Source organism: Chaetodon trifascialis, chromosome 1, assembly GCF_039877785.1.
Source record: "Chaetodon trifascialis isolate fChaTrf1 chromosome 1, fChaTrf1.hap1, whole genome shotgun sequence".
Classification (NCBI taxonomy): domain Eukaryota; kingdom Metazoa; phylum Chordata; class Actinopteri; order Chaetodontiformes; family Chaetodontidae; genus Chaetodon; species Chaetodon trifascialis.
In genome coordinates this window covers 17,456,680-17,484,567 of record NC_092056.1, presented here as the reverse complement: position 1 = coordinate 17,484,567, position 27,888 = coordinate 17,456,680, and the positions used below count along the sequence as shown (strand labels likewise).

The following is a 27,888-nucleotide window of genomic DNA, read 5'->3' as shown; positions in this document are numbered from 1 at the left end:
TCCATTATCTATACCGCCTATCCCTTTCGGGGTTGCGGGGGGCTGGAGCCTATCCCAGCTACAATGGGCGAGAGGCGGGGTACACCCTGAACCGGTCGCCAGCCGATTGCAGGGCCACATGCAAGGACAGACAAACATTCATACTCACACTCACACCTACGGACAATTTAGAGTCATCAATTAACCTAATGAGCATGTTTTTGGTCTGTGGGAGGAAGCCGGAGTACCCGGAGAGAACCCACGCATGCACGGGAAGAACATGCAAACTTCACACAGAAAGGCCCCGCCTGACCCGGGGATCGAACTGGCAACCTTCTTGCTGTGAGGCACGCGCACTACCTGCTGCGCCACCGTGCAGCCTCACTATATAGATATGAATAGAAATTTAAATGGGAGATTCTCCTCATATTGACGTCTCTAGTCTTTTTGAACTATAAAAACACACAGTCTGTTCAGGGTTGCACCACGATGTTATAGAGTGATGTCAGTCAGTCCAGGCACCGGTTTGCAGAGAACACTACTGACAGTGCTGGCCATTTTAATTGCCGAAATTGACATCAGCTAAAAATAAGAAGCTTGAACTTGAACATTCAATAAGAGATCTGTTATTTTCTGAGCTTAATAAGTCAAGTTATTTTGCTAGCTGAATCTAAAATTTAGCAGGTTATCAGAACTCAATTCTTGTTAGAGGCACAATGTTAGCTGGGACAAATAAGTGAAACTGCTATTTTTCAGCTTGGTTTTCCACATTATGAGACATTTATAGGGCCTTTTCTACTGCTGCTTGATTGGAAATGCTGCACGAATGACTATGAAATGCTGTTAAAATGTAAATTGTAATGTAAATCTCCTCTCTTTTTTTCCATATTAGCTCCGGTTCTTTAACCAGTTCAGTTCAGGATTCTTTGAACCTTAGTGCTATGTAGCAAACCAGACATTTTCTGCAGTTTTTAGCAGAACCATTGTAATCAAGGATATGACATCAACTGACGGCGTTGCACAATGCACAATGTAAAAAACAATAATAGCAAGATGGCGGATCACAGTGATTGCCTGCAAGCTTTTGTTCTGTTATTACAGACATTTATTTTTATCGAAAAAAAACTAACATGGACCAGCTATTAATCATAGGCTGATGTAGAAGACTGTCGTGTGCAAGATAAATGGCCTTCTCCAGCCTCTCTTTCCTATTCTATTTAATATGACATGATCACTGATGGTGTCATGGTTCACACTTCAGGTCAAGGAAAACCTGCTGTGTCATGGTTCCAGCTTGGCACCAACTATTTGGGCTTTGACCCAATTTATTTTTGGTCAAAATGCTCCAGTTCAAAATTAGGTGTGCAAACACTTTGGTGAAAAGTGGCATCTGTGCCCCTAATTTTTATCCAGATTGTTCTTTACACATTATCTGATTTAATTGTCAAAATTCCCTTAAAGCAAATTGCAGAGATCACCAGAGAGAGCTTAATGGTAAAACCAAACATGACCTGCCCGACGTCAAAAAGTGGAAATCTAGTCAGGAGCTATCGTCAGCTGAACCCTCGTGGTCGGCTGCGTCCTGGGTGTTCCACAGAGTCAGAGTCTGTCACATCAAAATATAATCCATATATTGCAGTTGCCATTGAAGTTGCCACTATCTCCTATCTTTCCATTTGTAGGTAGGAAGCAATTTATTTGTCATCTCCCCTCTGGCATGTGATGTGTGCCGTTGTGCGATGTATTCTGATGGGCTGAGTGAGACAGTGTATCTGTGATCAGATGAACGTCACAACCCTGTGCCGCTGTCAGACCCTGTTTATCTCCTTCAGCACAATGATAAGACAGATCAAGGAGGACATCAGCAGGACACCATAGACAAGCAGATACATAGAAGTAAAGTGTAAATGCATTTGCTTTTGTGCAGCCGATTCCTAGTTGTTTCTTTTTTTGCAAGTTATGTTTGTAGCAGCAGCAGATAAGACAAAATGAAATTATTTAATCTTTGGTTGTAGCTGGAGCAGATTGAACAAAATGAGAATTTATTTTCTTTTGCACATTTATTGGGCATGTAAATGGAAACGTAGCCATAGAAAGACAATATCCATCTTGCTCTTTTTGCTTTTTTTTTTTCCCTTTCTCACTCTCTTCTCTCTTTCTGTTAAGCTCTCACACTGTACATACTCCCTCTCACACCCCCACACACATTCAAATCAGTGCACTTTTGGGGTGATTGGGATCGGTGGTGGTGTGGATCCGGCAACGTGAGATAGAATTTAAATTGGATGTTAAATAAAGCATTACTCTGCTTGATTGTCTGGCCAGCCCAAGAAAGTGGGCAAGCAGTGAGGCAGAGTGTGCTCCCCTCTCTCAGGGAGATATGTGAAATTGGGGTGAGATTGAATTAAAGCATGAACAATTAGAGATGTGCCGGTGGTGTCGCTCACTTTGAATTGTTTCATCCACGTTATGATAGGCCATTTTGGCAATAGATCATACTTGCTCTCTCACACATCGTCATAATCTCACATTCACATCAATAGTGTACACACTCTCTCTCTCTCTCTCTCTCTCTCTCTCGCTCTCTCTCTCTCTCTCTCTCTCTCTCTCTCTCTCTCTCTCTCTCTCTCTCTATATATATATATATATATATATATATATATATAGTATGCACGTGATGTTTGAGGGAGATTGAAAGAACAGAGCGTGAGAGAAATGATAAGAGGGAGAATAGTGTGTATGTGAGGGAGAGTAATAGTTTGAGTAGTGTGTGTGTGTGTGTGTGTGTGCGCGCGTGTGTGTGTGCGCGTGTGTGTGCGCGTGTGCACATACACACGAGTGTATGTGAATTAGTATAATGTGTGTGACTGTACCTGAAAGAGTATAATTATGTGTGTGTGAGATTATGGAAATGTGAAGGAGAGAGTGATTTTCTATGGGAAATAAAGACATTGCATATGGCAGACAATAGTAGCTTGTAACAGAGCATTTAACTAAAATGGTAATTTGAGTTGGAAGGTGGCTGTGGCATGTATCCTCTTGAAAGCCTTTTTGTTTTTACCATTTCATTCAAGTCCTCTCACACAACTATTCTTTATTGCATATAGTGTCTTTCTCCTATGCAGTATGCATACCATTGTTCTGTTTCACAGATACTGTCTATTTTCAGTCACTTTCAGTAAGAAAGTGTAGCTATTATAAATATAGCTGTGAGTAGTAGCGTGTGTAGAAGAGTATAGAGATGAGTATAAAAGAGTGTTATCACAATGCAGTAGCGTGTATGAGACTGGGTGTGATTTATGGCCTAAGTGGTCCATCATGACCAAGACACACCTGCCTCTGTACCATCTCTGTTAGAGAAGCACATTTTGCAACAATATTCTTCCATTTTGTCGAAGACTGATCTTTTGATCTCTGATCTTTAGATTATTTTTCTCTCTGTCAATTTCTCTCATACACACTGTGTACATTAAAAAGGTACTGTAAATGAAGCTTAGCTTGCGAAAAAGGATAGGCAATGTTATTTTATGAAGTCCCGTCCTTCCCTGTTATCATGGAGATGTTATATCCCCAAACCAATCTATTATCATTCATAATAATGTAAGAACCACTCCTGCAACAGCACTCGGTCTTAAGTGGCGTGTTCAACTGATGTAAGAGAATTTCCGGCATTCACAAATTTTTAGCGTTCTTAGCATTGTTCTGTTTAATATAAACAGAATTTACAATTAGTCTAGAACTGTTATAAGAGTTATAAACAGGCACAAACAGTCAAAACACAAATCTCCAAACCAATAATTCATCATTTCTAATGTATGTGAAAAGCCAGTTTGGAGAGATGTCTTGGGGTCCATATGCACCACTGACTTGCATTGGTATATTTCCATATAAATTGGGAATTAAGTGAATTATACATGAGGTGGTGGATATTTAATTTCTCTCATGTTTGAGATTAATGTACATTTTCTGTCCTCATGTCACTGTATGTATTTTCTTGCTGTGAGGGACCGGTTCTGTGATCAGCTCAGCTCAACAGAGCACAGCAGAGCTCAGCTTGGTGTGATACTCCAGCATAAATGGTATCCAAACAGTCCAGCTGGACGGGGCCCACCTGGATCAGACCTTACCCTGGCACCTCCATCCAGCATCTCATTGTTGGGTTTTATCCCCATGGAAACCTTCCTGCAGCCAGGGCTGGTGTAAAAGGCTGGTGTTTGTGAGGAAGTTAGGTGCCTGGAGGCATGTTTTCTGTTGTTGTTTTCTCAAGTCTGCTGGCCTCTGAAAAGGTTTGTTTGTGGCTGATTTACATGTCAAGGCCCCTCTCAGACCTGTGTTCCCCACCACCCAGTGGAACAAGCCTCTTAGACAGCTCAATCTGGAGACGCTTCTCTCTGCCAGGCCTCACATTTTGTGGAGCGTTACTGTTGGTCTGTCAGTCAGTTCTTATCGGCACAGTGCATAAACCGACTGTATACTGTCTGTGCATTTCTGAAGATTTTCCTTAAGAAGTTTAGCAGGGACTTTCTTCAGTGCAAAATTTTCTCTCTTGGTTGCTGTCTCTTTTTGATTTGCTGTCTCTTTTTCAGCCTTTCAACCTCTTATTTCTGAATGCGTGAGTGTCTTAATGCTGATGCATTCTTTCCTGTGGTCTTTGTATGAGACACTGAATACCTCCGTCAGAAAGACAGCCTGATTTAGCAATTTCCCTGTGGGCTTTGATACCTGCTTTTAGGAGTCTTCTGAAAAAACAGGAAGATTATTACGAATAACTCTGCACCTGTTCCATCTGCCACAATCCACTGTTCAGACTATCAAAGCTTAAAAGCCAAGATTTTCCTCATGTCCTGCTGTCTGTTGTCCTCTTAAAAAAGAAGGAAAAAACAAAAAAAACCTAACTGCTAACTCCTGCTTTTCCAGTTTTCCCACTATGACATTCACTTGTATTTTTGCCCGTTATGCCTACATTTAACGTTGGTCCTGATCCCCCAACAAACTTCACACCTCCTACATCTCTCTCTGTGTAGGGCAAGCATTGTGCAGAAGAGGATAATCTATTTCCAGGATGAAGGCTCACTCACCAAGCGAATGTGTGAGAAAGGTAGGCTTCTTTTATTGACATGGAATAAATAATTTACCATGAATTTCCTATTCCTTCAATCCCCCTGCTGGTACTCTATTCCACTCCCTACTGATGGTCTCTTTTTCTGTCTTCTTTTACTCTATTTTCTTTCATTCTTGATTTTGAAGTAGGGACTTTCCTCTCTGCTGTTATGCTCTGGCATGTGAATGATTGTAAATGAGTGTAACCCCTGGCTGTGCATGACACTGAATGCCACACTGAGCAACAGATCAAAAGAACTTCCTCCCCTCGGCTCCCCACTTTCTTAAACCACCCATCTCCTATATGATGGGCACCTCTCCCATGTGCTCCATATGCTAATGAGCAATCTCTCTATGCCTATGTCTAATGGTCTTCTGTATTTCTCTTTTTCCCTCCTCTGTCCTCCCCTTATATCTGTACAGAATCCCTGTATGGAGATGCTACAGATAAACCTCTGCTCGACTGCTGTGCCTGTGGAACGGCCAAGTACAGAGTCACCTTCTATGGGAACTGGTCAGAGAAGATTCATCCCAAAGACTATCCACGTAAGCACACACTTCTCTGCTCTGTGTCATGCCACTTAAAGAATAAGTCTTGTTTTGTTTTGTTTTTTACTGTCAAAGAATCCTATAAAAAGTCCTAAACCAGCAGTGACAAGATTATGCTAATAAGTATTTCCTGTGTCACCAATGCCTGTTCGATTCCATTCCATTCCATACCATACCATTCCATTCCATGTTTTCTAAAGAACAACCCCATTTTACTTGTTGACATGTCCCTTCGTTATGATAAACCTGGGATTTGTAGCCTGCTGCCAAAAATACTCACCACCTCCCCACATCTGCAGCTAAAATTAGTCCCCAACAAAAGCACTTTTTACTCCTGTTTGAGTACCTTTTGCTAAAAAACTACAGTGCCTAGCTCTTTTAGGAAATTATTTATTCTTTTAAAATAAAATAAAATACATACTCTTGAACCATTTTTAAAGATTTAAGTCTTCAATATGAGTGATTGGGCAAGGGGTAGAGAAGACTGGTAGAGAATTTTGGAATTTCCCCTCGAGGGACGAATAAAGGAATATTGAATTGAATAGAGAGTTGGAACATACTGAGAAACTGACTAACACATTGTTGATTTTGTTTTTTTAGTAGCATTTGTTGACATTAACAAAAGCACAGAAAACAGCCTTATCCTTTAATACCAATTATGGTACCATAGCGCTGAAAACTCGAGGGTATGTCCTGACTCATGGGTGGTTTTAGCCCTGGTGCCTAGCTTTCAATGGTGATGTGGGTGGTGAGCTACAGTATGGTTGAATGTGATGTGTGCATAACCTTGAGTCACACTATCAGGATGTGAATGGACTTAAGGATTACACTGGCTCCCTTGTTTAAATCAGGCTCTCGCTGGTCAGATCAATACACTGATTAGAGTGGAATAAGATAAACCCTGAGATCGAAAGGAACCCTAATTTACTGTCTCATGGAGGGAGTAGTTGGTATGTGACTCACTCTCACACAGATGCGCAAACACACACCTCGCAGATAGATCAATTTAAAAGAGGATAGGGCAAGCTGTGTGGTTTCTGTTTCATCCTGACTCTTAGGATGCTACAGTTGGGGTTCTCCTTGCACAAAGTCATATCCTAGGTAACCAGTTATTACGACTCCACTCGGATTGCACTGGGCAATATTGTTCACTGACTACAGTATAGTAGGCTCATGATAAATCTGTCCTTATTTGAGTTCTGATGATACTTTTCAATCAAAAACAAATAAAAATCTAGTTACAAGTAAACTTTGTGTGACTTTTCCTTTCTGGTGCAAGTAGTACTGAGGCACCAGAGATACGCCACTATGTCCCATGTCATCTTTCTATTTTTAACATGTGTCCTTCAAGTGCTGGAGCCGTAGACCATTGTGGTGACACACATACTGAGACCAAAAATTCACTGTAAAACAGGCCAACACTGCCAAAATGATAACCTTGGCAGTTCTATTTTCTTTCTCCACTTTGTCCCCATTGTAAGTCATGCAGCAACGTGTGGCTATTCAACCCAAGCGATGACAGCTCGCTCGGACACAGAGTATATCGAGATGGTGTATGGCCTAGCTGTCAACAAAGATTTTTATTAGATTTGTGGGAGAGAGAGAGGGAAAGAGAGAGCGAGAGCTTAACATTCCGTTATTGACCAAATAAAAAAGTATTCCATTGTAGTCAATTTCCTCTTACTCAAGGGAAGCAATATATTTACGCCCAAACATATACACCAAAACAACGGCCTTCCATCTCCTGTATACTGTCAGAGCATCCACATTGTTAGCCGTCTAATCAATCTATTTCATGTGCACTGCCCCCTATAAATAAAAGCAAAATAATGCATAAAATAATTGTGTGTTTTGAACTACTGCCACACTGCAACTCTGCATTATTTGTGTTGGATATCATGTCCATAGATCTCTATTTACATACAGACATCTGGCAATACATGGAACAATTTTAGTTGAATTGAAACAGGAAAATCCACTGTAATCCCTAAATTGGGGCCAACGTTGTTGAAGTCAAACGTCGAATGACTGGAAAGCACGGTTTACCTCTGTCTGCATCAGCTGCACAACTATCTTGATGACCTGGTCTGAAGTACATCACCACTTAATCAGGGGTCCGTTGAATGTCTCTGTTAAGTCTCTGTCTTGCACTGAGGTCCAGGAATACACCATGGATCAGTGCATCCTTTTAACCTGTAGATAAAGGTTAAAGGGGGCAGTTATGTCCTTATGAGAGTCTGTATTCTTAACACAGGCCTGTAAAGATGTGGCAGGCCATTAACGTTTGCAGCTATGAGCACACATCATGTCACTGCTATATTTCCCTCCCCTGTATCACATAAAAACATTTCCACAAACTGAAGATGGAAACCTGCCCCAACACTGACCACATGCACCAATCCCTACTAAAACTGCATTAAAAAGGACAAGACTATCTCTAAGTTAAACCCACCTTTGAAGTAAACCAATACTGCCCCAACCTTGGGCGAAAGAACCCAATGATGGATATAAAGCTAACTGGAGCCATAATGTTAAAGCTATTTAGTTAGTGGCAGTGGCTTCCTGCCTGTGAGGGTCAGACATTTATGAAAGCTTGGGGCACAAATGGGCTAAAAATTTCATAAAGGACCATCAGCAAAAATATTAAACAACTAATATGTTTGAAATAATCTTGACAGATAGGACAAAATTGGATTGACGGGCCAGTCAGTTGAGGAAAAGGTATCCTCTGTTTCTGTCATTCTTATCATTTCATAAAGTTGCTTTTGTACTTACAAACACTTTTAACATCAAGAAAAGTCTTTAAACATCAAATGCTGGAAAAAAAAATGTCCTCAAATATTTATTTTTCATTCTGGTCCTCGCTATATTCAAAGCACCGATCATCGCTGTTCAAGTTCACACTTCACAAGAGCTAGTTCAAAGTTAAGATTAAAATTAAGTTGTTCACGTTCATAGCATAAAAATGCCAAAAAACAAAAAAGGTTCTGAGTTTAATCCTGGGCTGGGCCAGGGCCTTTCTGGGGGGAGTTTGCATGTTATCTCCAAGCTTGAGTTGGTCCAGGGCTCGGGTTTTCCCCACCATCAAAACATGTATCTTAGGTCAATTCTCCTGCCAGCGCCCTTGACCAAGGTCCCCAGGTGCTGCACAGTGGCTGCCCACCGCTCCTCAGGGACGTGTTAAATGCAGTTTCACTATATTGTACTGCATGTGAGCATAAGTGACAATAAAGAATTCTTCAGATATTCTTAGCTATGTCTGAATTGCCAGTTGCACTCGCTGTGCCTGCATTCTTATCCCCCCCCCCCCCCCAGTATCCTCCCTACTGTGCCAGTAGCTGGTACTTCTTGCCTTTGTTGGTTTGGTTAGTTAGGTGTAGGCCCAAGTAGTGCAATCAGCATGAAGAGTGACATGGGCGAGGGTAAGAATTTTGGGGTAAGTCAATCAGAGACAGGAGTTGGGTGGGTCATGACTTGGCATTCCAGGTACCATAAACCCAATCATCATCATCATCATCATCATCATCATCATTATCATCGTTTAAGAATAGGAGAAGATGGCTTTTGTGATGACATCAAAACAGTGTATACATGGAAAACAGACAGCATTTAACCTGCATATAAGCAAAGGCGGTAAGCAGTCAGACCCATTCAAATACAGTGAAAATCCTTTATTAATCATAACATCATAACTCAGACTTTATCAGAAAGGTAAGTCAGTATTTGAGACTTCAGTAACTGGACATGCCCAATAACCATATGAAAGATTACATTTATAGATAATGTATTAATGATCAAAGGCGAATATTCACTTCAATAGTGGGAACTTGTAAAACAAGGTCATACAAAAGACAAAGAAATGTCAAGGTCTCTGCAACAAACCTTGACAATAGACCCATGATGTAAGAACTGGAAAATGTGTCGGTCACAAAGGGGCTACATCTAACTGACTTATTAAACAGCAGCCATGACAGTCCACCACTGTGGACACAGGCTTGATATGCATTCTGGGGATACAGTCATCCTTCTATCTGTGTTTCCAAGCATTTAGCCGAGAGATCACTAAAATACAATTTTGTAAAAGTAAAAATCAGGAAAAATAATTTGAAAGTGGTTCTACATTAACATTATGCATGTCTGCATTGTACAATGAAGAGCTGTTAAGTGTCCACAATGGTGTACTGTAACAGGAATACTGCAAACACAGAGATTAGATTATCAGAGAGATTCATCTTCGTTCAGACTCACACTGGGAACCAGCAGAAGGCAGAAAGGGTGACTTACAGAACTGCAGAGTAAGGGCTCTATTTAGGGCATAAAGATGAGAGGCAGACCCATGACCTCTTTGAGTGAACCTCACCTTGACTAAGTAGCTGGTATAATAGTGTTCAGATAAATGATTAAGTTGTTCAGGTGAAGGATTCTCTAACGTGGCACAATGGTACCCCTTCATCTTGAATTAGCTGTCGCAAGCAACTGTTTATGTCTTCAAAAGACTCAAAGGACTCAAGCATACACTTTGTGTTGAACGCGGCTGTAAAATCACCATTGTGCTCAGAGGGTCGTGTAGCTGGATGTCATTCCAGTCCATGTGCATAATAACATACCAGGCAGGGGAGTAATAAGGCAGTAGGGGGGTTATAAATGAATATGAGGCAACTAGTTTCTGTGCAGTTGATCTAGACATATCAGAGGGCCCCCAATGACATAGTACAAATACCCTAAAATGACCCAGAAACATCAAGAGGGAGCCCATTAATACTGGATGAACAGCTGCTCTCTTATGGCTTAAACAACAGTCAAGGTTACAGCAAGACTAAAGCATCCACTGGCTGTAAGTTAGTTGTTAATTCTATACACTGTAGGTGGTTTGCAACAGTAAGGAATCATTTTTGGATGGAAGCAAATGACTGTCAATGAATATGTGGTATCAAAGGAGGTACTTTGTCTGTCAATCGATAGAATTTTGTCCTGATCATCGGATCTGCAAAGGTGACTTTGGCAAGTTGGGATGTCCAGCTAAAGGGATTGTTTTATTGTCTTTTTTCACCAGGTCGAGCCAATCACTGGTCAGCCATCATTGGTGCCTCCCACTCTAAGAACTATGTGCTGTGGGAGTACGGTGGCTTTTCCAGCGAAGGAGTTAAACAGGTAGCTGAGCTGGGCTCCCCGGTCAAAATGGAGGAGGAGATCAGACAGAAGGTAAGAATGTCCAGAACTGATTGACACGCTGTACATGTTAATATGAGGTAGAATGGAAAAAGATCAACAAGTCCAAAAAAATCAGGGCCAGAGTATTTTAACCAGTGAATAAGTTTATTGATTCAAATATTCAGCTTTCTTTCTGGGAATATTTTGCTGGAACTAAAACTGGTACAAGATGAGCTGCATAGCACCACTGGGACCTCAGAGGATGTTTCAGGGTGAGCACACCTGATTTCAGTATGGGATGACAGATTTCAGCATTGCTTTGACATTGTTGTCCAGATTGATTAGTGCTTTCAAGCATATATGCTATTCTTAGCCTGCCTCTACATCTACTGGATGCAGTGCATCCAGTTAACCAATACACAGGATCTGGGGTGGTACCTCTGTAGGACCATGTTTGGACATTAAAGGAAAGGGTTAGAAGTAGATTTCAACATTAAATTATTGCTTGCCAGTTCATCATTGGTCCGACTCTGGGTGTTGACACGATGCTCGTAATGCTCCAGAGGTGCACCTGAGCTTGCATCTACACGAGGTTGCTGTTATTTTCATTAGTTATTGATTCCTACCAGGTTGAGTTATGACTCTCCTCCTGCTTCTTCCTTGAGAAACAGTCTCTGTGGTTTCATGCTTAAACTGCCTTTCACAGCTTTCACCTTATTTTTACATATTAAGTTGTAATTTTTAGATATTTCCTCTCTTCCACGTCTCATGTTCATGTTCTCCCTCCTTGGCCTCTCTTCACTTTATTCTTTCCACAAATAGCAATGGAAAATCTTTCTTCTCTCCCTCTTCTCCATGGCTGTCTCTCTCACTCTGAGAATAACCCGTGCTGGCAGAGCAGATGGTCCTGCAGAGTGCTTATTGTTGGCTAATATTGAAGACCTGGAGTCACAGCAGATAATGAGAGCATAGCGTGAGCAATGGGGTCTCTGTGTCATTGCTGCCTTCCCACTGCTATTACAGCATACACTCTTTTTTTTTTTTTTTTGTATTTTTCTCATCTCTCGGCTGGGATCATTAGATGAGTTTTTCCTGAGCTTAGAGGTGAAAGCGAAATGGCAGCAGATTTGATTGACCGGTACAGTTATGTGTGCTGAAAAACATCTTTTTTTTCCGTTATGTATGATTTAATGTTGTTGCGTTTGCTGTTAACGTTTCTGGAGCACATGATATGAACAGGAATTTACTCATGCCATTGATCATATATGTCTAACCAGACACCCCGCTTTCTGTAGGTAGGTTGAGTATCATTATATACAGGACATACAAAAATTCAATCTTTCCTCAGATTCAGTGAAATGATTTAACAGGAAGAAATGAGGCATTTTTCTCATCACCTGCCATCATGTCACCACCTGGTCCAAGCTGTGGTTGTTGAGAATAATCGCTCAATAGTCAGGTGGAATTGGCTGACACATGACTGCAGGGTAATGATTACACAGGAGATCAATATAAACCCTGATTAGTCTGATATAAGCAGGCTGCATGCTATCATTCACCAACTGAAAAAAGCAACTGAATAATCAGCCTATGCCAATACTCTGCACATGGCTTAAGTCGTGTGTTTGTAGCTCATGTGTGTTTGTAAGTGGACATACATACATATGATTGTAGTGTGTAGTGATTTGATTGCAGTGAGCTTTTGTCTTGTAATTTTGATTCACATGACATATAAGTTCCTTTTGGTTTGCATCCACAGCTGCTGTGATATCTGGAAGCTAAAAACTCTTTTGTGTTTATACAACTTTTTATACAACTCAGACAACGCACAGAGTCTGTCAATGTCCGTGAGGTAAGGAGTCTGGGTGAAGGAACCGTGCAGCGCTTCTTGCTAAATGCTGACACACACAGAAAGCTGATTCTCTTTTGTGTCAGGTGGGGCGTCAGGGGGAGCAACTAGCGATGAATGCAAAATTGATATTCATAGCCAGGCTCTACTCCAGCAAAGGGGTACACTGATCAGAGTGTTCATACAAAGTTTCATTTGCAGAGCCAAACAGGCATGCACACCATGCAAACACATGTGCACACACACAGAGTCCTCTTTATCTTGATCATGTCAATTCAGAATGATTGCTTCATTTTAGTTGTGAGATTGTCACCCTTTCTGAGCTTGGACAAGCCTGTGTTGTACTGTGCTGTTACTGCTCATCAGATGTGTGTGGAAAAATTTTCCATGTGCCTGTCCTCTAAGAATAAGTGCATCTTTAGAATTCAAGCTTCATTAAACTGCAAAGCTACAGACCGCCATCATCTTATTTTGTGCGTATGTTCTTAGAAGTCCCCTTTTAAAAGACAGCTGCCATATATTAAAAGGAGGAGTTAGGATGTGACATGGACAATTTGCTGACTTTAATTTGTCCATTCAGCTGCTTGGCCCGCTCATTTCGTTTCTCACCATGTCACTGACTGGTAATAAAAATATGATTGCATGTCAGAGCCTCTTCAAACACAGCCTTCACCCACACAGTCTCAGCACCTCTGCACTGCACACAAGCAATCATGACACCATGCCACTCATCACATTGAAAAGTCCTGAGATTATAAGTGTAACCATTACTGCCCTTTTAGGAATTCATATTGAAATCAACAGCATAAAATTGCTTGAGATGCAGAACAAACTTATATTTGCTTAATGTACCCCTGTATCTGTTAGTATGTGTATTATGTTAGATGTTAGGAGATGTTTCTTGAGCTTTAGTGCATGTAGTAGTTCAAATAGGTGAGTGACAGAATCAAATGGGGGACCTTTTTTTTTTTTTTCTTTACAAATTCAAGACTGTAAACAGATGTACAATACAGCACCATTTTCCAAGTACAAATGCTCTTATCAGAGGACTTGGCAGCACAGGGATGCAGCCTGGGTCTGTTGTTGTTGTTGTTCCTTTCATGTCTGAGGTGATTTGTATATGCATTCAGTCATTACAGAAGCTCAATGTGTCACTAATGAGAAGTTTAATGAGACTCTCTCCATGGACCAGGGCCAAGGCCTCAGACGGATTATGAAATCTCCTATTTCCTCTCGCAGCATGGGGTGTTTTTCATTATTGCACAGTATGCTGACGGAATCCTCTATTATCCTGAGTGCCACAGCTGGGCCACAGAGCAGAGACAACACGACTCTGACTGGAGCCAAAAAGAGACATTACAGATTAATGATAGGAAACATGGATCCATGTCACTTGTCGCCACAGCTGTGGTCCTTATTATATTGTCTGGCATCTTTTTAGTTTTACAAGGTTGCATGTGTACATAATACTTTGACTGATAGTGGAAGTGACATCTGGGATATCCCTAGGTTCCTTTTTAAATACAAGAAGGAAATGCATGATATTGCTGAGCAAGTTTCACATGACAGTTTTTAAAATCATAATGCCAACTGCTGCTTGTATTTTATCATGGTCTAAGTGCCAGGTTGATGACAGCTCTTTCGCAGTCTGCGAGGACCAGTTGAGCTGACATGCACATTTAGTTTGCATGATGGGCAAAAGAACAACAGGTATTACGGACTGAAAAAGCTTGTTGTTAATCTTTCTCCTACTGCTCATCTTTCTGTGCACCTTGCAAGGATTCAAATGATAATTTTGCAGTTCAGTTGTCGTGAGAACAGTAAGGTCTGCCTTCTGTAAGTGGGAGGCCTGCAGTCAGGAACGTGGGTAGAGAATAATAGATATGCAGGATCCTTCGGGTCCTTGACTCTCACTGAATGAGCAGATGTTTATATGTGTTTCTTTTTGTACACAGAGAATTACTTTCACAACCACTTTTGACTGCACAGAAATCTGCATTCCCCATGTGTTTATGGGTACACTTTTAATTATCTCTTGCGGTAGCATTGTCCAGTCAGAAGTCTAAACAGAGTTTATGTCTGGAGAAATGGTGTAACTATTTAGTAGAGGCTCAGCTAGACGAGTCACTGTCCATTGTATTGATCTTCAGAGATCACTGGGGGGTTTCAGGATAAAGTGAACTTATTTTATGTAATGATATCAATCACTTGTTACTGTTTGCTGTCTTTTTCTATTATTCTATCTGAGGAGTGCAAGTGTTTTCAGACCACTGACTGTTGAAGTTGAACTGAAGTGACATTTTGATAATGAGCGATTGGGAATTTTCTTTTTTCTGCGGCACACACCTCGTTCAAGACCTGTTCGAGGCCGATAGATTGGAGGGGCTGAACAACTGGAGTTATTTTCTTGCGTCATTAAGTTTTGTAATGTCCCTCAGAGATTCAGTCTCTCATCAAATGAGAGATGAAACTGGTCTTCACCTTGATGTCATTCAGACTTGGTCTTTCAACCCCCCCGTTTGATTAATCCCTTGGCCAACTAATTATCTCGTGCCTGGGCCTGTGCAGCATGCAAACATGTATGCTACATCAATGAAATTCACTCCCTTTTATCTTCCATGAAAGGGGCTAGTTCGTGATTACTCACTCACTTAGAAACTCCAATGACAGTTGTATTTGAGATGATTATGTCTGTAGAAACATGTTTATGAGATCCTCATACAGTAAGCTTTCTGCTGTATTGTATGACATTCTTCAGACAAGTGGCTTGCTGAAAGGGGTCAAGCTGTGTGGGGTGGGGGGTTTAAATGCTGTTAGGATTTACAGTGGTTCATATTTTTCCTCTTGAGTGCCTCTGAGCTAAATCCTTTCTCAGCCATGTTGTAATATAATGAAGCACAGAGAAGGGAAACTGAACCATCAGACCCTTTCAAAGGGGGCCATGCACTAAATGTTTGCCAGAGGAGTAAAAATCTGTAAATTGAAATGTGGGTTAAGTGCTGTAAAACACGTCGTAATTATGTACAACATAAAAATGAAAACAGAGTGGGATAATTTGCTAATTCTTTTTGAAGTATACTCAATTGAAAAAGTCACAAAGACAATATTTGTATATATTTAATGTTTTACCTGATCAACTTCATTGATTTTGTAAGAAAGTTGTGGAATGCTCCACAGGTAAACAGCTTCATTGGTAACAGGTGATAGAATCATGATGGGGTATGAAAGGGGCATCCTGGAAAGGCTCAGTTGTTCACAAATGAGGCTGGAGCGAGGGTTGTTCTTCATAAACAGTAAAAATGGTTACTTTTATGTGCAAAATGTTGATTTTTGGTGATTTTGCTTAGTTGGATTTTCTCCATCAAAATGTAACACACATGATAATATTTGTCTTTAAATAGTAAACATTATTATGCATTATTATGGAGTGGCGGGCGCCATTCCTAAATCCTAGCCGCCGTGCCTTCTTTTTTTTTTTTTTAAATTGTCGCAAATACACCACCGCCGGATGTCTCCACCTTCACAGCAGAGTCCGACGTTAATTACTTGTGAGAGCGCGGCCTTGAAAGTGACATCACGTCAAGCACCCAGGCACCAGGTCAGAGAGTCAGAGGAGTGTCGTCTTGGAAAATAGGGCAGCGACTTACCAGAGAAAAGGTAGACTTATTAGCTTAAGATAACTCATAATAGATTTTACAAGTTAAATAGTAATGGCCAGCTAACGTTACGTAACATATCAGTAGCTTAAGTTAATTGGGCCAGGTGCCAACTCAGTGTCGCTAACGTGAGTAAACTAATTGTTAGCATTAAGCTAATATCTACACGCCATGATGTAACTGCTGACTGCATTTTCAGATGAGCTTGTTCAAATATTTCTCTAAGAAGAGAAAGACAGCTGATGAAGATGACGCTAGTCAGTAGTGATGTGTTGATCACGAACAAAACGGCTCTTAGAGCCGCTATTTGAAGTGAACGAGCGAGAGCCGCTTAGGGTTTTTTTTGTTTGTTTGTTTTTTGTGTTTTTCTCGACTTTTTTCTGTTCAAACCGCACGTGATTGGTCAACTACATGGTACTGGTGGTGGCGGCTTCAGTGTGTACGTACTGAGCAGGAGGGGGAGGAGCGGGGGTTACAGACACAGCGCGCGCGCTTTTCAACTGGCCATTCAATGAATAGGTTATAAAAATAAAATCTGCAGTCAAGTGTTATTTGTTTACGCTGCCACGGCTCCCCGGAGAGCCTGCCCCCGCTGCTGAAAAAAGAAATCCTAGAGGAAACGCTGATATTGATATGTTAATTCACACATACGTTACGGATTCTTCCTCAGTTTCTGTCTCTGTTCTCGTCATCACTCTCTTCTCTCTCAGCATACCATTTGTCATGTCCTTGTATTCCTTTTGTATCTTTCTGTGCGAGTGCTGCTGCATGAGGTCAGGTTTGCCACAGTGGGATAGCAATTAGCTATAAAGGGTCCTCCCAGGGAGTGAAGTCTTGAGCCCACCTCTGTATTCAGCCTTGCCAAGCCATGGTGCACCATGCCAAACCCCAGTGGCTGTAAGAGCATGCAGAAATTCTCTAGCTATTCACTGCCAACTCCCCATGGCCACTTCTCCCTTGCTATACCACTCTTTTGTTTTTCTGACATATGTTATTGGCTGTCTGTTAAAAACAACAACAAGAAGAAAAGTTTAGGAGGGAATAATTCTTTAATTTCTCTCAGCCTGTCAAGTCAGCTTTATGAGCCCAGCAGAGGTGTTCCTGCTTGGGAAAACAAAGCTCTCAAAAACGTTAATGCCTGCCTTGGTGCACAGGACCGTTATTATGATTGCCAAAATCGAGCAGTGCAGCCATAGGTTGGCACATTTTGTAATTCACTGGGGTAGAGTTATGTGTTATGTGTTTTGTGTATTTGCATGTGTGTGCCTTGAGTACACACATGCGCATAGTTTGGGCATGTGACTGGATTTTTTCTTTTCTTCATAATGAAGGTAATGATAGTTTGTATTTGTTGTTAATATGTATAATTTGTTGTCATATTCATGCACTTGTGTGCATGTGTGTGCAGCCCTTAATGTTGACTTAACCGGTTCTTAGTACAGCTGGCTGAATCAGAGCTACATTCACACTCACAGGGATAAAAGCTGGATTATTCTGGAATCTCAGACATCTTGGCCGGAGGCGGCTTTGATAAAGGCATCCTGGTGTCCAGAGAGCTGAATGGAATAAGAGAGCAGAAGCGGGCAAAGGAGGGAAAACGTAAGGCTGCTCCAGCCCCTCCTGTTTGTGCATCATAACATTTGAGGATTAGACGTGTCTTGTTTTACTTGGATGTGCCAGAACTTTTCTCTGAATATTTGTCAGTTCCTGTGAGTGTGAGATGACACAGTTCAGGCAAATTAAGATTCAAATTTATGCTAAACATTGCAATGTTTTGAGTTAGCATCGCTTCTGTAGTCTCTAGGCGTAAATCTTTCCCACTTTTATCAGTTATTAATCAATGCTATTAATACATCTCTTGTGGTGTTCCATGTGTTTATCTGTTTATTTTTTTGATTTTTGAGAAATTAACTGGAGATACCATGCTTGGTGTGTCACTATATGTTTGTGTGAATGTGTTGTTGCTGCCAAAAGTGCTGCAGCTCGCAAACACACAGTAAAACAAGTGAACAATGTGTGGACAGGGGTCAGAGAACCACGTCAGTTTTAGTGGATATGAAAATACCTGAGTATTGATGTGGTCAAAGAGACATATGTGTAAGACCATATGCCTCTCATATGTTTGCTCAACTGTGAAGAGATGAAACTAAGTATTACTCAGTGTTTTTCATTTCCATGCCATCTGTCAGGAAGTGCAGCCGTTGTGATTTAGCCTACATTTACGTTCGTTAACATTCTTTGTGTGCATCACACATTACAACCTGTGTACAGCCGAAGTGCCGATTCTCCTGAATTCGTTTTGTTTGGATATTGAATAGAGATGTCTCTGATTTTCTTTTTTATACATATCTTTGTGAGATCAAGACCAGCTAAATACAGTAAACCCTCATTATAAACTGGTGTCATCTTTTATTCATGAGGTGGCCTCGACAAATCTGTTTTCAGCAATGGCTCTGCCTGTTATGTTGTCCCTATGTAAATGAGACCATGGCTCTGAGGCCCGGGATTCACCGCAATCTCCATATCATTTGATAGGTTGGGGACCTGGACCCTGTCTTCCCAGGCACGGGTCAAACAGATGAAGGAGACAGTGAAGGACATGGTAGAACATTCAGACATGTCCACATACGTAAAATCAAACACAGATGCAATACAGTTTCACACCTCATAAGATTTGTCTCGATGTTCTAGTCTGATGTATGACAGAGTATGTTAGCATAATCTAACATTGCGATTGTCTGTTGTCAACACTATTACCATCTGTTACTATCAGCTAACTAGCTTTTCATAAGAGTTGGGAAGACAGCAGAGATTTATTATCCAGAAACACTGCTTTTGTACCACTACAGCTTTTGCTAATTCCAGGTTATTGGTTATTCCATTCCATTTAGTGCTGCATCTTTCATTTCTAAAGCTGCATTATTTTGCCTCAAATGCATTAAAAAGCTCATTACTCTCTCTCTCTCTCTCTCTCTGTGTGTGTGTGTGTGTGTATGTACACACAAACAGTAATAATAGTTACTCTGTGGATGTGATTCTTCTGTTGAGAAAACTACCAAAAACATGGCATTTACGTTATGAGCTCAGGTGGACTTCATACTGGATGATGGACTTTGAGGGCTTGTAGCAGTGTATTGTGAAGTTAACTCAGCAGATGTAAATACTGCTCTGTGGTTTGCATTTCATGCATCAGTGCTGACTACAGCATCTAAACCATCGTCCTGGGTGTGCATGTGTTTTGAGACTGTGTTATATGTGTTTTGCATGTAAAGGTTAGTAGGAACAGTGCTGTGGCACTTAGACACACATGATCCTTTCTACAAGCCTTTTTGTGTACCTTCTGTAACTTTTATGTCGCCTAGCATTCTGCAAAGAGACATAGCTCTGACAGTCTCAGCGGTCTTGCATACTGTACATCTATGCAAAGTAATGTTTTGCCTGTAGCGTGGTTTTGTTTTGTTTTCCCCCTTGGAGGTAATGCTGAGTTAATGTCTCTTGTGAATTTTGAACTGAATTATGCATTTTGGTGCACAACTGTGTTTGATGCAGTGCTTCCATAAGTATGTATAAGATGTCTCTGTTGTTGTATATATGATAAACACATGGACTATATCTGGGTTTAATAATTTTGAAGCTTCAGGGCTGAGCCTGATTTGGTAGAACTGTGTTTTCTTACCAGCGGTGGGCAGTTTCAGGATCATCACACACTCTGCAGTGCAGTACATCTAGCCTCAATGGCCACTGACCTCCTTACAGAGAAAGCATTCTGGAAGTAAGTATTAAAGTTAGTAAAATGGAAGAAAAGCTCAGAGAGCGACAGACAGCCTGAACTGGGTCATCAAAGGCAGTTACCTCAATTCATCTCTAATAATATCCCCTAGCCCTGGGCTCAGGTCTGCTGGAGTTGCCTGTATGATGGCTCAGGCTGCTTGATGAATGAGTGTGCCAGGCAGCACTATAGGCTTCCAGACTGTGCTGCAAGGCTCAGAGATTGCCACCGAGGACAACTGGAGTCAGCAAATCAATTCACAGCTCTCTAGAGAAGCAGTCAGCGCTTACAAACTCATCTGCCTTAAGCATGGACGATTCTCTTGTCACCACGTTTCCTCCCTAGCCTGCAGGATGTTCTTCCTGTCCGGTTTTGAGCATGATTTGTGTGACTGAAGTGGCTTCACCTATGCAGTATCTGAACTGCAGCGTATTTTGCAGGGCAGGATATGGGGATGTCAGTGGAGATTTAATTAACACCTGAAGGCTGTGTAAGCCTTTACACTACGCAATGATAACAGCCAGTATGCATCCCATTGGAATTTCGAAGAAATTTATTTTTGTCTATTAATAGTTTGGAGTATGTGCTGGGACAGACAGATGAGAGATTCCTGAGCAGAACTTTGATTACAACATCAGAGGAGCTGCTATTGCACACAGGGAAAAGGCTCCTTTAGTGGAGCTTTGGCTCACAGCTCTTAATTTCACATAATTGTGGTGTCCTAGGGAATAGCTTGACCAGTTTAAATACAGAATGAAGTACTGTGCCATCTGTAGTTTGGGCAGAATCTTTCTGAATGTGTAAACTGTGTTCAGCATCTGACATTGTACTTTCACATAAATGACCAAGATATAGAGTAGAATTCATTCTTCTCCTACTACACAGTGTGCCATGTCACAGTTTTCAGTGTCAGGTTGCTTTGTATTATAATGGTGACAAAGCAAATGAATGACTTATCTGCATAGTTCTGTACTCAGAGGAATTAAGCTTTTGTGATAATATTAATGAGGTGAGACAATAACAGAGGTATTTGCATGGTAATTACCACTAATGATCTTTTTAGCATGCTGATTATACGAGTATGTCCCGTGGCTGATATTCCGAAGGGATCTGAAAAGGCAGAAGCTCCAGCTGTTACTGCTTGACATGGACGTCTTCCTGCTATTGCAGTGAGCAAAGGGGTGTTACCTCCCTCATGTTGTTAGCCATCACAACCACCAGGAGCTGGGGATGGCCATTAGTATAATTTCTCTCCAGAAGCTGTGTGAATGACATCAGCAGTTTCCACAGCCGTCTCCTCTTGGTTTTTGCTTCTCGGTCATACTGGCTTTATTGGCATGAAAGATGTGAATGCCATTGTATTTGCATTGTGAACCTTGGTCATCTGTGCACTACCTCATATGCTTTATGGAGCAAGGCTCTGGGAAGCATTATCATCATCATCATCACTGTTTAATGACAACTCAACCCTGAAGAGTCTCAGTTCAAAAGTTGAATGCTCCACCAGCTCACACACACGCACACATGCGCCCAAATCTGCCCACAGTTATGACCGTTGTGTGGACCCTGATGTCAAACAGTTTGCTTAAAATCACAATAGATCTGTCTTTGGTCCTCAGGCTATTGGCCTTGCATGCTTGTTGGCATTAAACAGTAAGTGATTAAAGTGAACAACATACAGCGTAAACAGTCAAACAATTAACATAAAATCACACAAAACACAGAAGTCAGTACAATGCCTTTCATTTGCTCAGCTGCCCGTTGATTATTCACTGGACTAAATGATTTGACAGCTCTTTTTGTTTTTTAACAGTGAAAGTTGGTAGTGGCAGCCTGAGGGCAGGATGGTGTATTCACTGTGGAGGGGTTGAGATGGATCAGCAATGATTTCCTTCACTAGAGATGCGGTGTGTGTGTGTTCTGGAGAATCCTCCTAAAAACAGTATTTGATGGACTTCAGTGTGTTGTGCGTCTGCTTTTGTAGTCTAGGTCAATTTATTAGTGCTCCAAAATACAGTTGTTTTTTGGATCTGAAACCTATGACCAGTTATTTAGTCTTGATGTTCAGAATCTTGCTTTCACACAAGAGCGAGAAGAATTGGGTCATCTATAACTGGTTGTATTGTTGTTTTGTACCACCAGTGCTAAATCAGCTGCAAATCTAACGATCTGGCGTCTGTCCCGAGAAATGTTTTAATCATCTATGCAGAGCACAAAGAGTAATGGGGAGAGGATACATGCTTGAAAGACCCCTGTAATGGAGGAGGATTGGCTGTTTGAATCAATTGAATTAATACTGTATGCAGTATGTGTTTCCAGGTGTTTATCAGCTGGGTCCAGTAAGGGTCCTGAAACCATTAATATTTTTTTTAATTCAATGTGGCTCAAATTCCATTAACTGAATTTAAAGAGCTGGCTACTATTTATTTAGTTGTGGCGCCCCACCGTTGTGTTATTGTGTTTTATAAATGGGATATGGATATCAAATGATAGCCTTGATTTTCCCCAGAATCCACTAAATGTATAACCAATGTTACCCTTCTACAACCAAATCTGTATTCATGACTTTTGTCTCAGATTCAATTGAGATATGTTTATTTTAAGTGTTTTCTTAAACAAATGAATATCATAAGAGATGGTGGTTGATTGATCATAGCAGGTTTTTGATTGTTCATTCAGCACATAGACCACTGTATGGCTGCCTTGCCGCCCATATTCATATCAAACCATTACAATGGTCAGCGGAGTAGGCAGGCAATATTAAACCAGCTTAACACTGTGACTCTGTTCCTAACCATTTCTTATTCGCAATGATGCCAGTTTAAATGCTGTTTCTTGCCTAACAGGGAATTACAAATGCTAAATCAAGCATTGCAAATGAAGGTTCACTGCGCTTGTCAGAACTAGATGGAAATTATTCATGCAATATGAATCGTTTCCCTCCAAGATGAGCGAGTATGTCATCTGCACTGCATGATGTGTCTTCTCTAATGATACAAGCAGTTTTCTGTTCTGGAAATGATTCCACTGAGCTTTTCACAGTATTTTTTTCCACTACATAAGCCAGTTTGTTTGAGTGAGTAAATATATATTAAAAATAATAATAATAAATGAAAGACATCCAAGGTAGAATACACAGAAGCTACATACAAACAGAATCTTTGCAGATACAGTACACTGATGCTCAGTAACCTATTAGCCTCAGCTTTGAAGCCGGTGGGAAAGAAACCTATCCATTCTCTGACTGTCTCCTACTGGGAGCCTTGAGGCCCAGCATGTTCTTAGTCTATTAGGTTTTTAGTTAAGATATAGTTTGAATTTTTCCTGTGAACAAAGCCTGCTTGTTCATATGATGTTCATTGTGTCAGAAGTGTGTAATATTTTATGAGCCCTTGCTCTTATGTTGAGCTTTTATTCCTCTTTTTTTGGCCTCATACCTTAATTGTAGCTTTAATGTGCATGCTCTGTCTTCATTTCTATTGTCTTAAGTCCTATTAGACATACAGTATGTAACCATGTATACAGAGCTGCATAGGGACCAGTGTCTGATATGGCTGTTGAAGAGGAGTCTTCCAGTGAGCCTAAAAAGATGCAATGCACATGTACAACATGTACAACATGTAATTAATGTCAAGTGTTTCAACTTGTCTTTGAAGGAATTGTTTGCCCAGAATTTATATGCAAGTATGCTCACTAAAGCTATTTTATACGGCACTGTTATAATCCCTCCTCGCAATGCATAAAACGAGGGGGTTACATTTAATTTAAGTCCTGTCATCTTCAAAATTCCCAGCAAGAGCATTTTAATGTGCATGTAGGTGACTGTATTACTTAATAGATACTCATATGATCTGCAGTGTATGCCCTCCTTCCTCCTGTCATGTCCAGTTGATTTTTACGAAGAAGCTTTAACATGGATCCGTTCCTCTGCAGGCCCATGTTTTCTTTCACCTCTAACTACAAGTGATAAAAACTCAGTACTATTTTCACCTTAGTTACATTCTGCCCTCCCAGGTACATATGCTTCATCAGGTAGGGTGGCTCTATCATCATCTCACCCATGCACTGAACTAAAATGCATTTATATGGGAATAGAAATATGGAGTTTAATACTGTAATTCTGAATGACTCCCAAGCTGTTTATTTCTAGAGGGGGGAAACTGTGTTCGGTAATTCCAATGATCATCCTATACTTGTGACACTAATGACTTTCTAAGAAGACAAAAGCATGCGTGCCTAAGGCACTCGTTTCTTTAATAGTTCACCCTTTTCCTCTGTCTGTCTATGCTGTCTTATTTAAACTCCCAGTGTCCCTCACTGTCAGATTCCAAGCAAGCCAAAATGTAATGTAACATAAAACTGGGATACCCTTCATCCCACAGAGAGTCATCTTCACGGAGCAAATCATATTTCTTTGAACACTTGAAGCTGTGATATGATGGCATGTTCTCGTCTTTTCTAGCATCGCATTCCCTCCATCAGTAGTCCCTGTACATTTATACATACTGTATTCGCAAAAGGGAGTTTCTGGCACAGTAGGTACTGATTTCCACTGATTTCCTGCTGGAGCAATTCTAGGTGTTCAGAGTTATGTCCAAATAACTGGAAAAATGGACAAAAAGGGCCTTTTCTTCATTGTGTGTCTGGCTTGAATGGGTGATACTGTAAATGGCACTTTAATAGCACTGATGAATAATTGTTTATACCAATGTTTGTCATTTTTTCAGTATATTAGTGTTTTAGTGTCATTCTGTTCTGAAATGTATGTTCTAGTTGTCAGGTTTTAGTAATGTAAAGGTGTTTCTAATGTTCCACCTCTCTGGTGTGTAAACTGGATGGACAAAACTGAAACATAATCCAATACAGAGGAGCTCGGCCAACAGCTCATACAACTAAATCTGAACATTATGAACAAAGATTAAATTTATTACAGGGCTACTGTATTGGATTAGATGAGGTTAGCAGATTTACCAGATAAACTGGTAACTCACATAATAATATGAAATGTGCTTCTTGCTCATGTCTGTGTGTGGTCTGTGTGTCTGTCTTTGAGGTTGAATCATCCTGCAACTGCAACAATTATTCATACTTAGTGTGATTTTAGCTTAATTATTTGTAAACATGAAAACATAATTAACTTAAACCATTAAAATCATAGGGTCACACAGAGTCAGATAGTTAGGTAAAGATTGCAGAGGTTAATAGAAACTGTGCTTATTGAAACACCCTGAAGATATGATTGAGATGAACCCATTTGCCTGACTGCAGCCATCAGCCTTCTGTGCTCCACTGCAATCATTGAGCTTTGCAGTTGTGCCAGTTCTTGTCACACATGTGTGCAAACATTTACATGCACAGATGTTCAGAATCACTTACAGTGTATGATCAGGTTGGCATTTGGAAGCCAATTAATGCATGAGCAGGCATGTAATCACGCTGCCCTGTCAATAACGGCTCAGGTGCAGCACAGATCAACATGCCCACAGACACCAGGCACACATTGACATGCATGCACACATATCGCTTTACATGCAAACAGACAAGAATATATTCTCCAGCTACATTGCCTTTTTTTTTTTCCCACGAGACCAGACCAGCGCCAGGGACATAACAACACGTGTATCAGTGTTTAGTTTATTTTTGGTGGTCTAAGCTCTGCCACCTGAGGGGTAACTGCCAAACAGAATTGCATTCACAAGCAATCAGAGTAATTTTGCATGGCATTAAAATTCAGAAATGTTTTTGGGTCGGCTGCCTGTGTAAATTCAATATATGGCAAAGCACTGCTTATCACAGTTTGGTCAAAATGACTTGATATGATATGAGAACTTTGAGTTTCACCATTAGCATCCCAACAAGACCAGTCACTCTTAAGTAAGTAAATGAGCAGGAGGAAATACTGGCAGAGTTACAGATGGGACATGCAGAAAGAGTAGAAATAATTGCACTGAAATGTGTCCTGCAGTAGCAAGGGGGTTCCTGTGGGCATGCACATGCACAGTTGTCCTAGTGATGGAAGAAAAGGAAAAGACTTGAGGGTTGGAAGGTTTTCTGTGCCAATGGGAGAACCATGCACTACATGGGGTACTACTGGAACAGTAGTTAAAGACTACACCCTCAACTCGCCTTGAGCCAATTTCATACCTGATATCCTCAGTGTGAGGGAGTGCGACAGGGTTATTCCCACCCCAGCAAGATAAACCTTGGCCTTGGGGGCTCAGAGGCCTCTGATAATGGGCTCACTTCCAGCACAGTGCCACTATTTAAGGTTAAGAGCAACCCAAAAAGGGTTAGGAATGGGAATCATAACTCACAATACAGTCATGTTTTGCATTTCTGAGATACAGCAAGAAAGCTGGAATATAATGTGGTGGCTAAAAGACCCTTAATTCTGTCATCTCTTTCATTCTTTTATGGCAAATGACTGTAACCAACTGCCATAAACTCCTGCAACGTCTGGATGCTGCTTCACACATTGTGCCGATAGGCAAGATCTTTCCCAGTTGTTCCAAAAAAAGCATGCACTTAATCACCTAATGATTTTCTGAACTGCAAATAAGTAAGTATCAAAACTGTAGTCTTTTTGAAAAGGTTTACAGGATGCTCACGTTTGCTGTTCAGATGACAAGTGTTAAATGTGGCCAATAAAAAATGGACTCATAGAGTAATTCCCAGTTCTTTTAATTGCATCCATGTTTCCCTCATTTCCGTCTTCTCCTGCCAACTTAGACTGTCCTTCTGAAGATGGGAGATAAATTAGGGAAACCCATTTTTAGAGAAATGAGATGACAGTTCCCTCTGAACCATCATCTAAAATGACGTCAGTGCCACAGCTGGCTCCCCTTTCAGTCAACTGAGAGCTCTGTAAGGACTTTTGATTGGACTTTGTATTTGTTCAAAAGCTGCATTCTGTAATCATTCTGTTCACAGACCAGTTGAACCACATTGTGTAAATGGATTCACTCCTCAGCAGCTGAATGCACATGAAGTGCTTCTCCTGACAGTGTTTTTCCCCTTAGATTAATTATTTTCATCTGCCTTTATTAATATTCTATTTGTGCATTCATCATTTAATCGTCCAGGTTGTGATTTCGTAGAATTTGTAGAAATAATTTAGACTCGTCAATATTTTAGGAAAAGTGGGAATTATTATCATTACGAATATATTTCACATCAAAGTGTAGTTTCGACCCTTTAGCCTCACACTCTGCGGGAATGACGATAGACAATTAAAATGTCTTTATTGTTGAAAGACAGACTCCCCTCCTTTCCCTGGCTAGAATATTATCCATAATGGAGATTTAAGAAGGATATTTGATTATGGTTCTTTTGTTAAGCAGACCTACAGTTAACAGATTTTCTGAAGCATCATTTTTCCAGATATTGAAAATAACTGTAAAGGTGTTAGTTCTCAATCCAAAGCTGCACAAACATTTACCAGTTTTATAAAGTACTGTTGAGTTGTATATAAATGTAGAAAATGTGCCTGAAGTACTCTGATATAACCACTGAACAACATGCTGCTTATTGAACTTGGCAATGATCATCAGTAACATGAAAGATTTTATAATGACTGGGTAATAATTCATCGTGGCATAGTTCCTAGCTACATGATGCAGAGATTTGGGTTATCAATTAATTAATACACTCATCTTTAAATTTGCTGCCACACATTGCTCAGTTCATGAAAGTGCTTCTTTTAGATTAAAAAAAATAAATAAATAAACAGAAGAAGGAAAAAGTTTCAGGAGTGAATTACTTGCCTGACATTGATAAATGTGCCTTTGCTTCACTGGACAATGGTGAGATAATTGACTTGGACCAGATGTTGTCTC

General features: G+C 40.6%; 1 protein-coding gene across 1 annotated transcript in view; it reads left to right on the top strand.

The window, feature by feature from the left end:
- Positions 1–27,888, top strand: part of spon1a (spondin 1a) — a 66,309-nt gene that overhangs the window by 9,660 nt on the left and 28,761 nt on the right. The window contains exons 4-6 of the mRNA XM_070967790.1: positions 5,004–5,077; positions 5,503–5,625; positions 10,682–10,830. Coding sequence (XP_070823891.1) covers positions 5,004–5,077; positions 5,503–5,625; positions 10,682–10,830 — 346 coding nt within the window. The remainder of the gene's footprint in view (positions 1–5,003; positions 5,078–5,502; positions 5,626–10,681; positions 10,831–27,888) is intronic.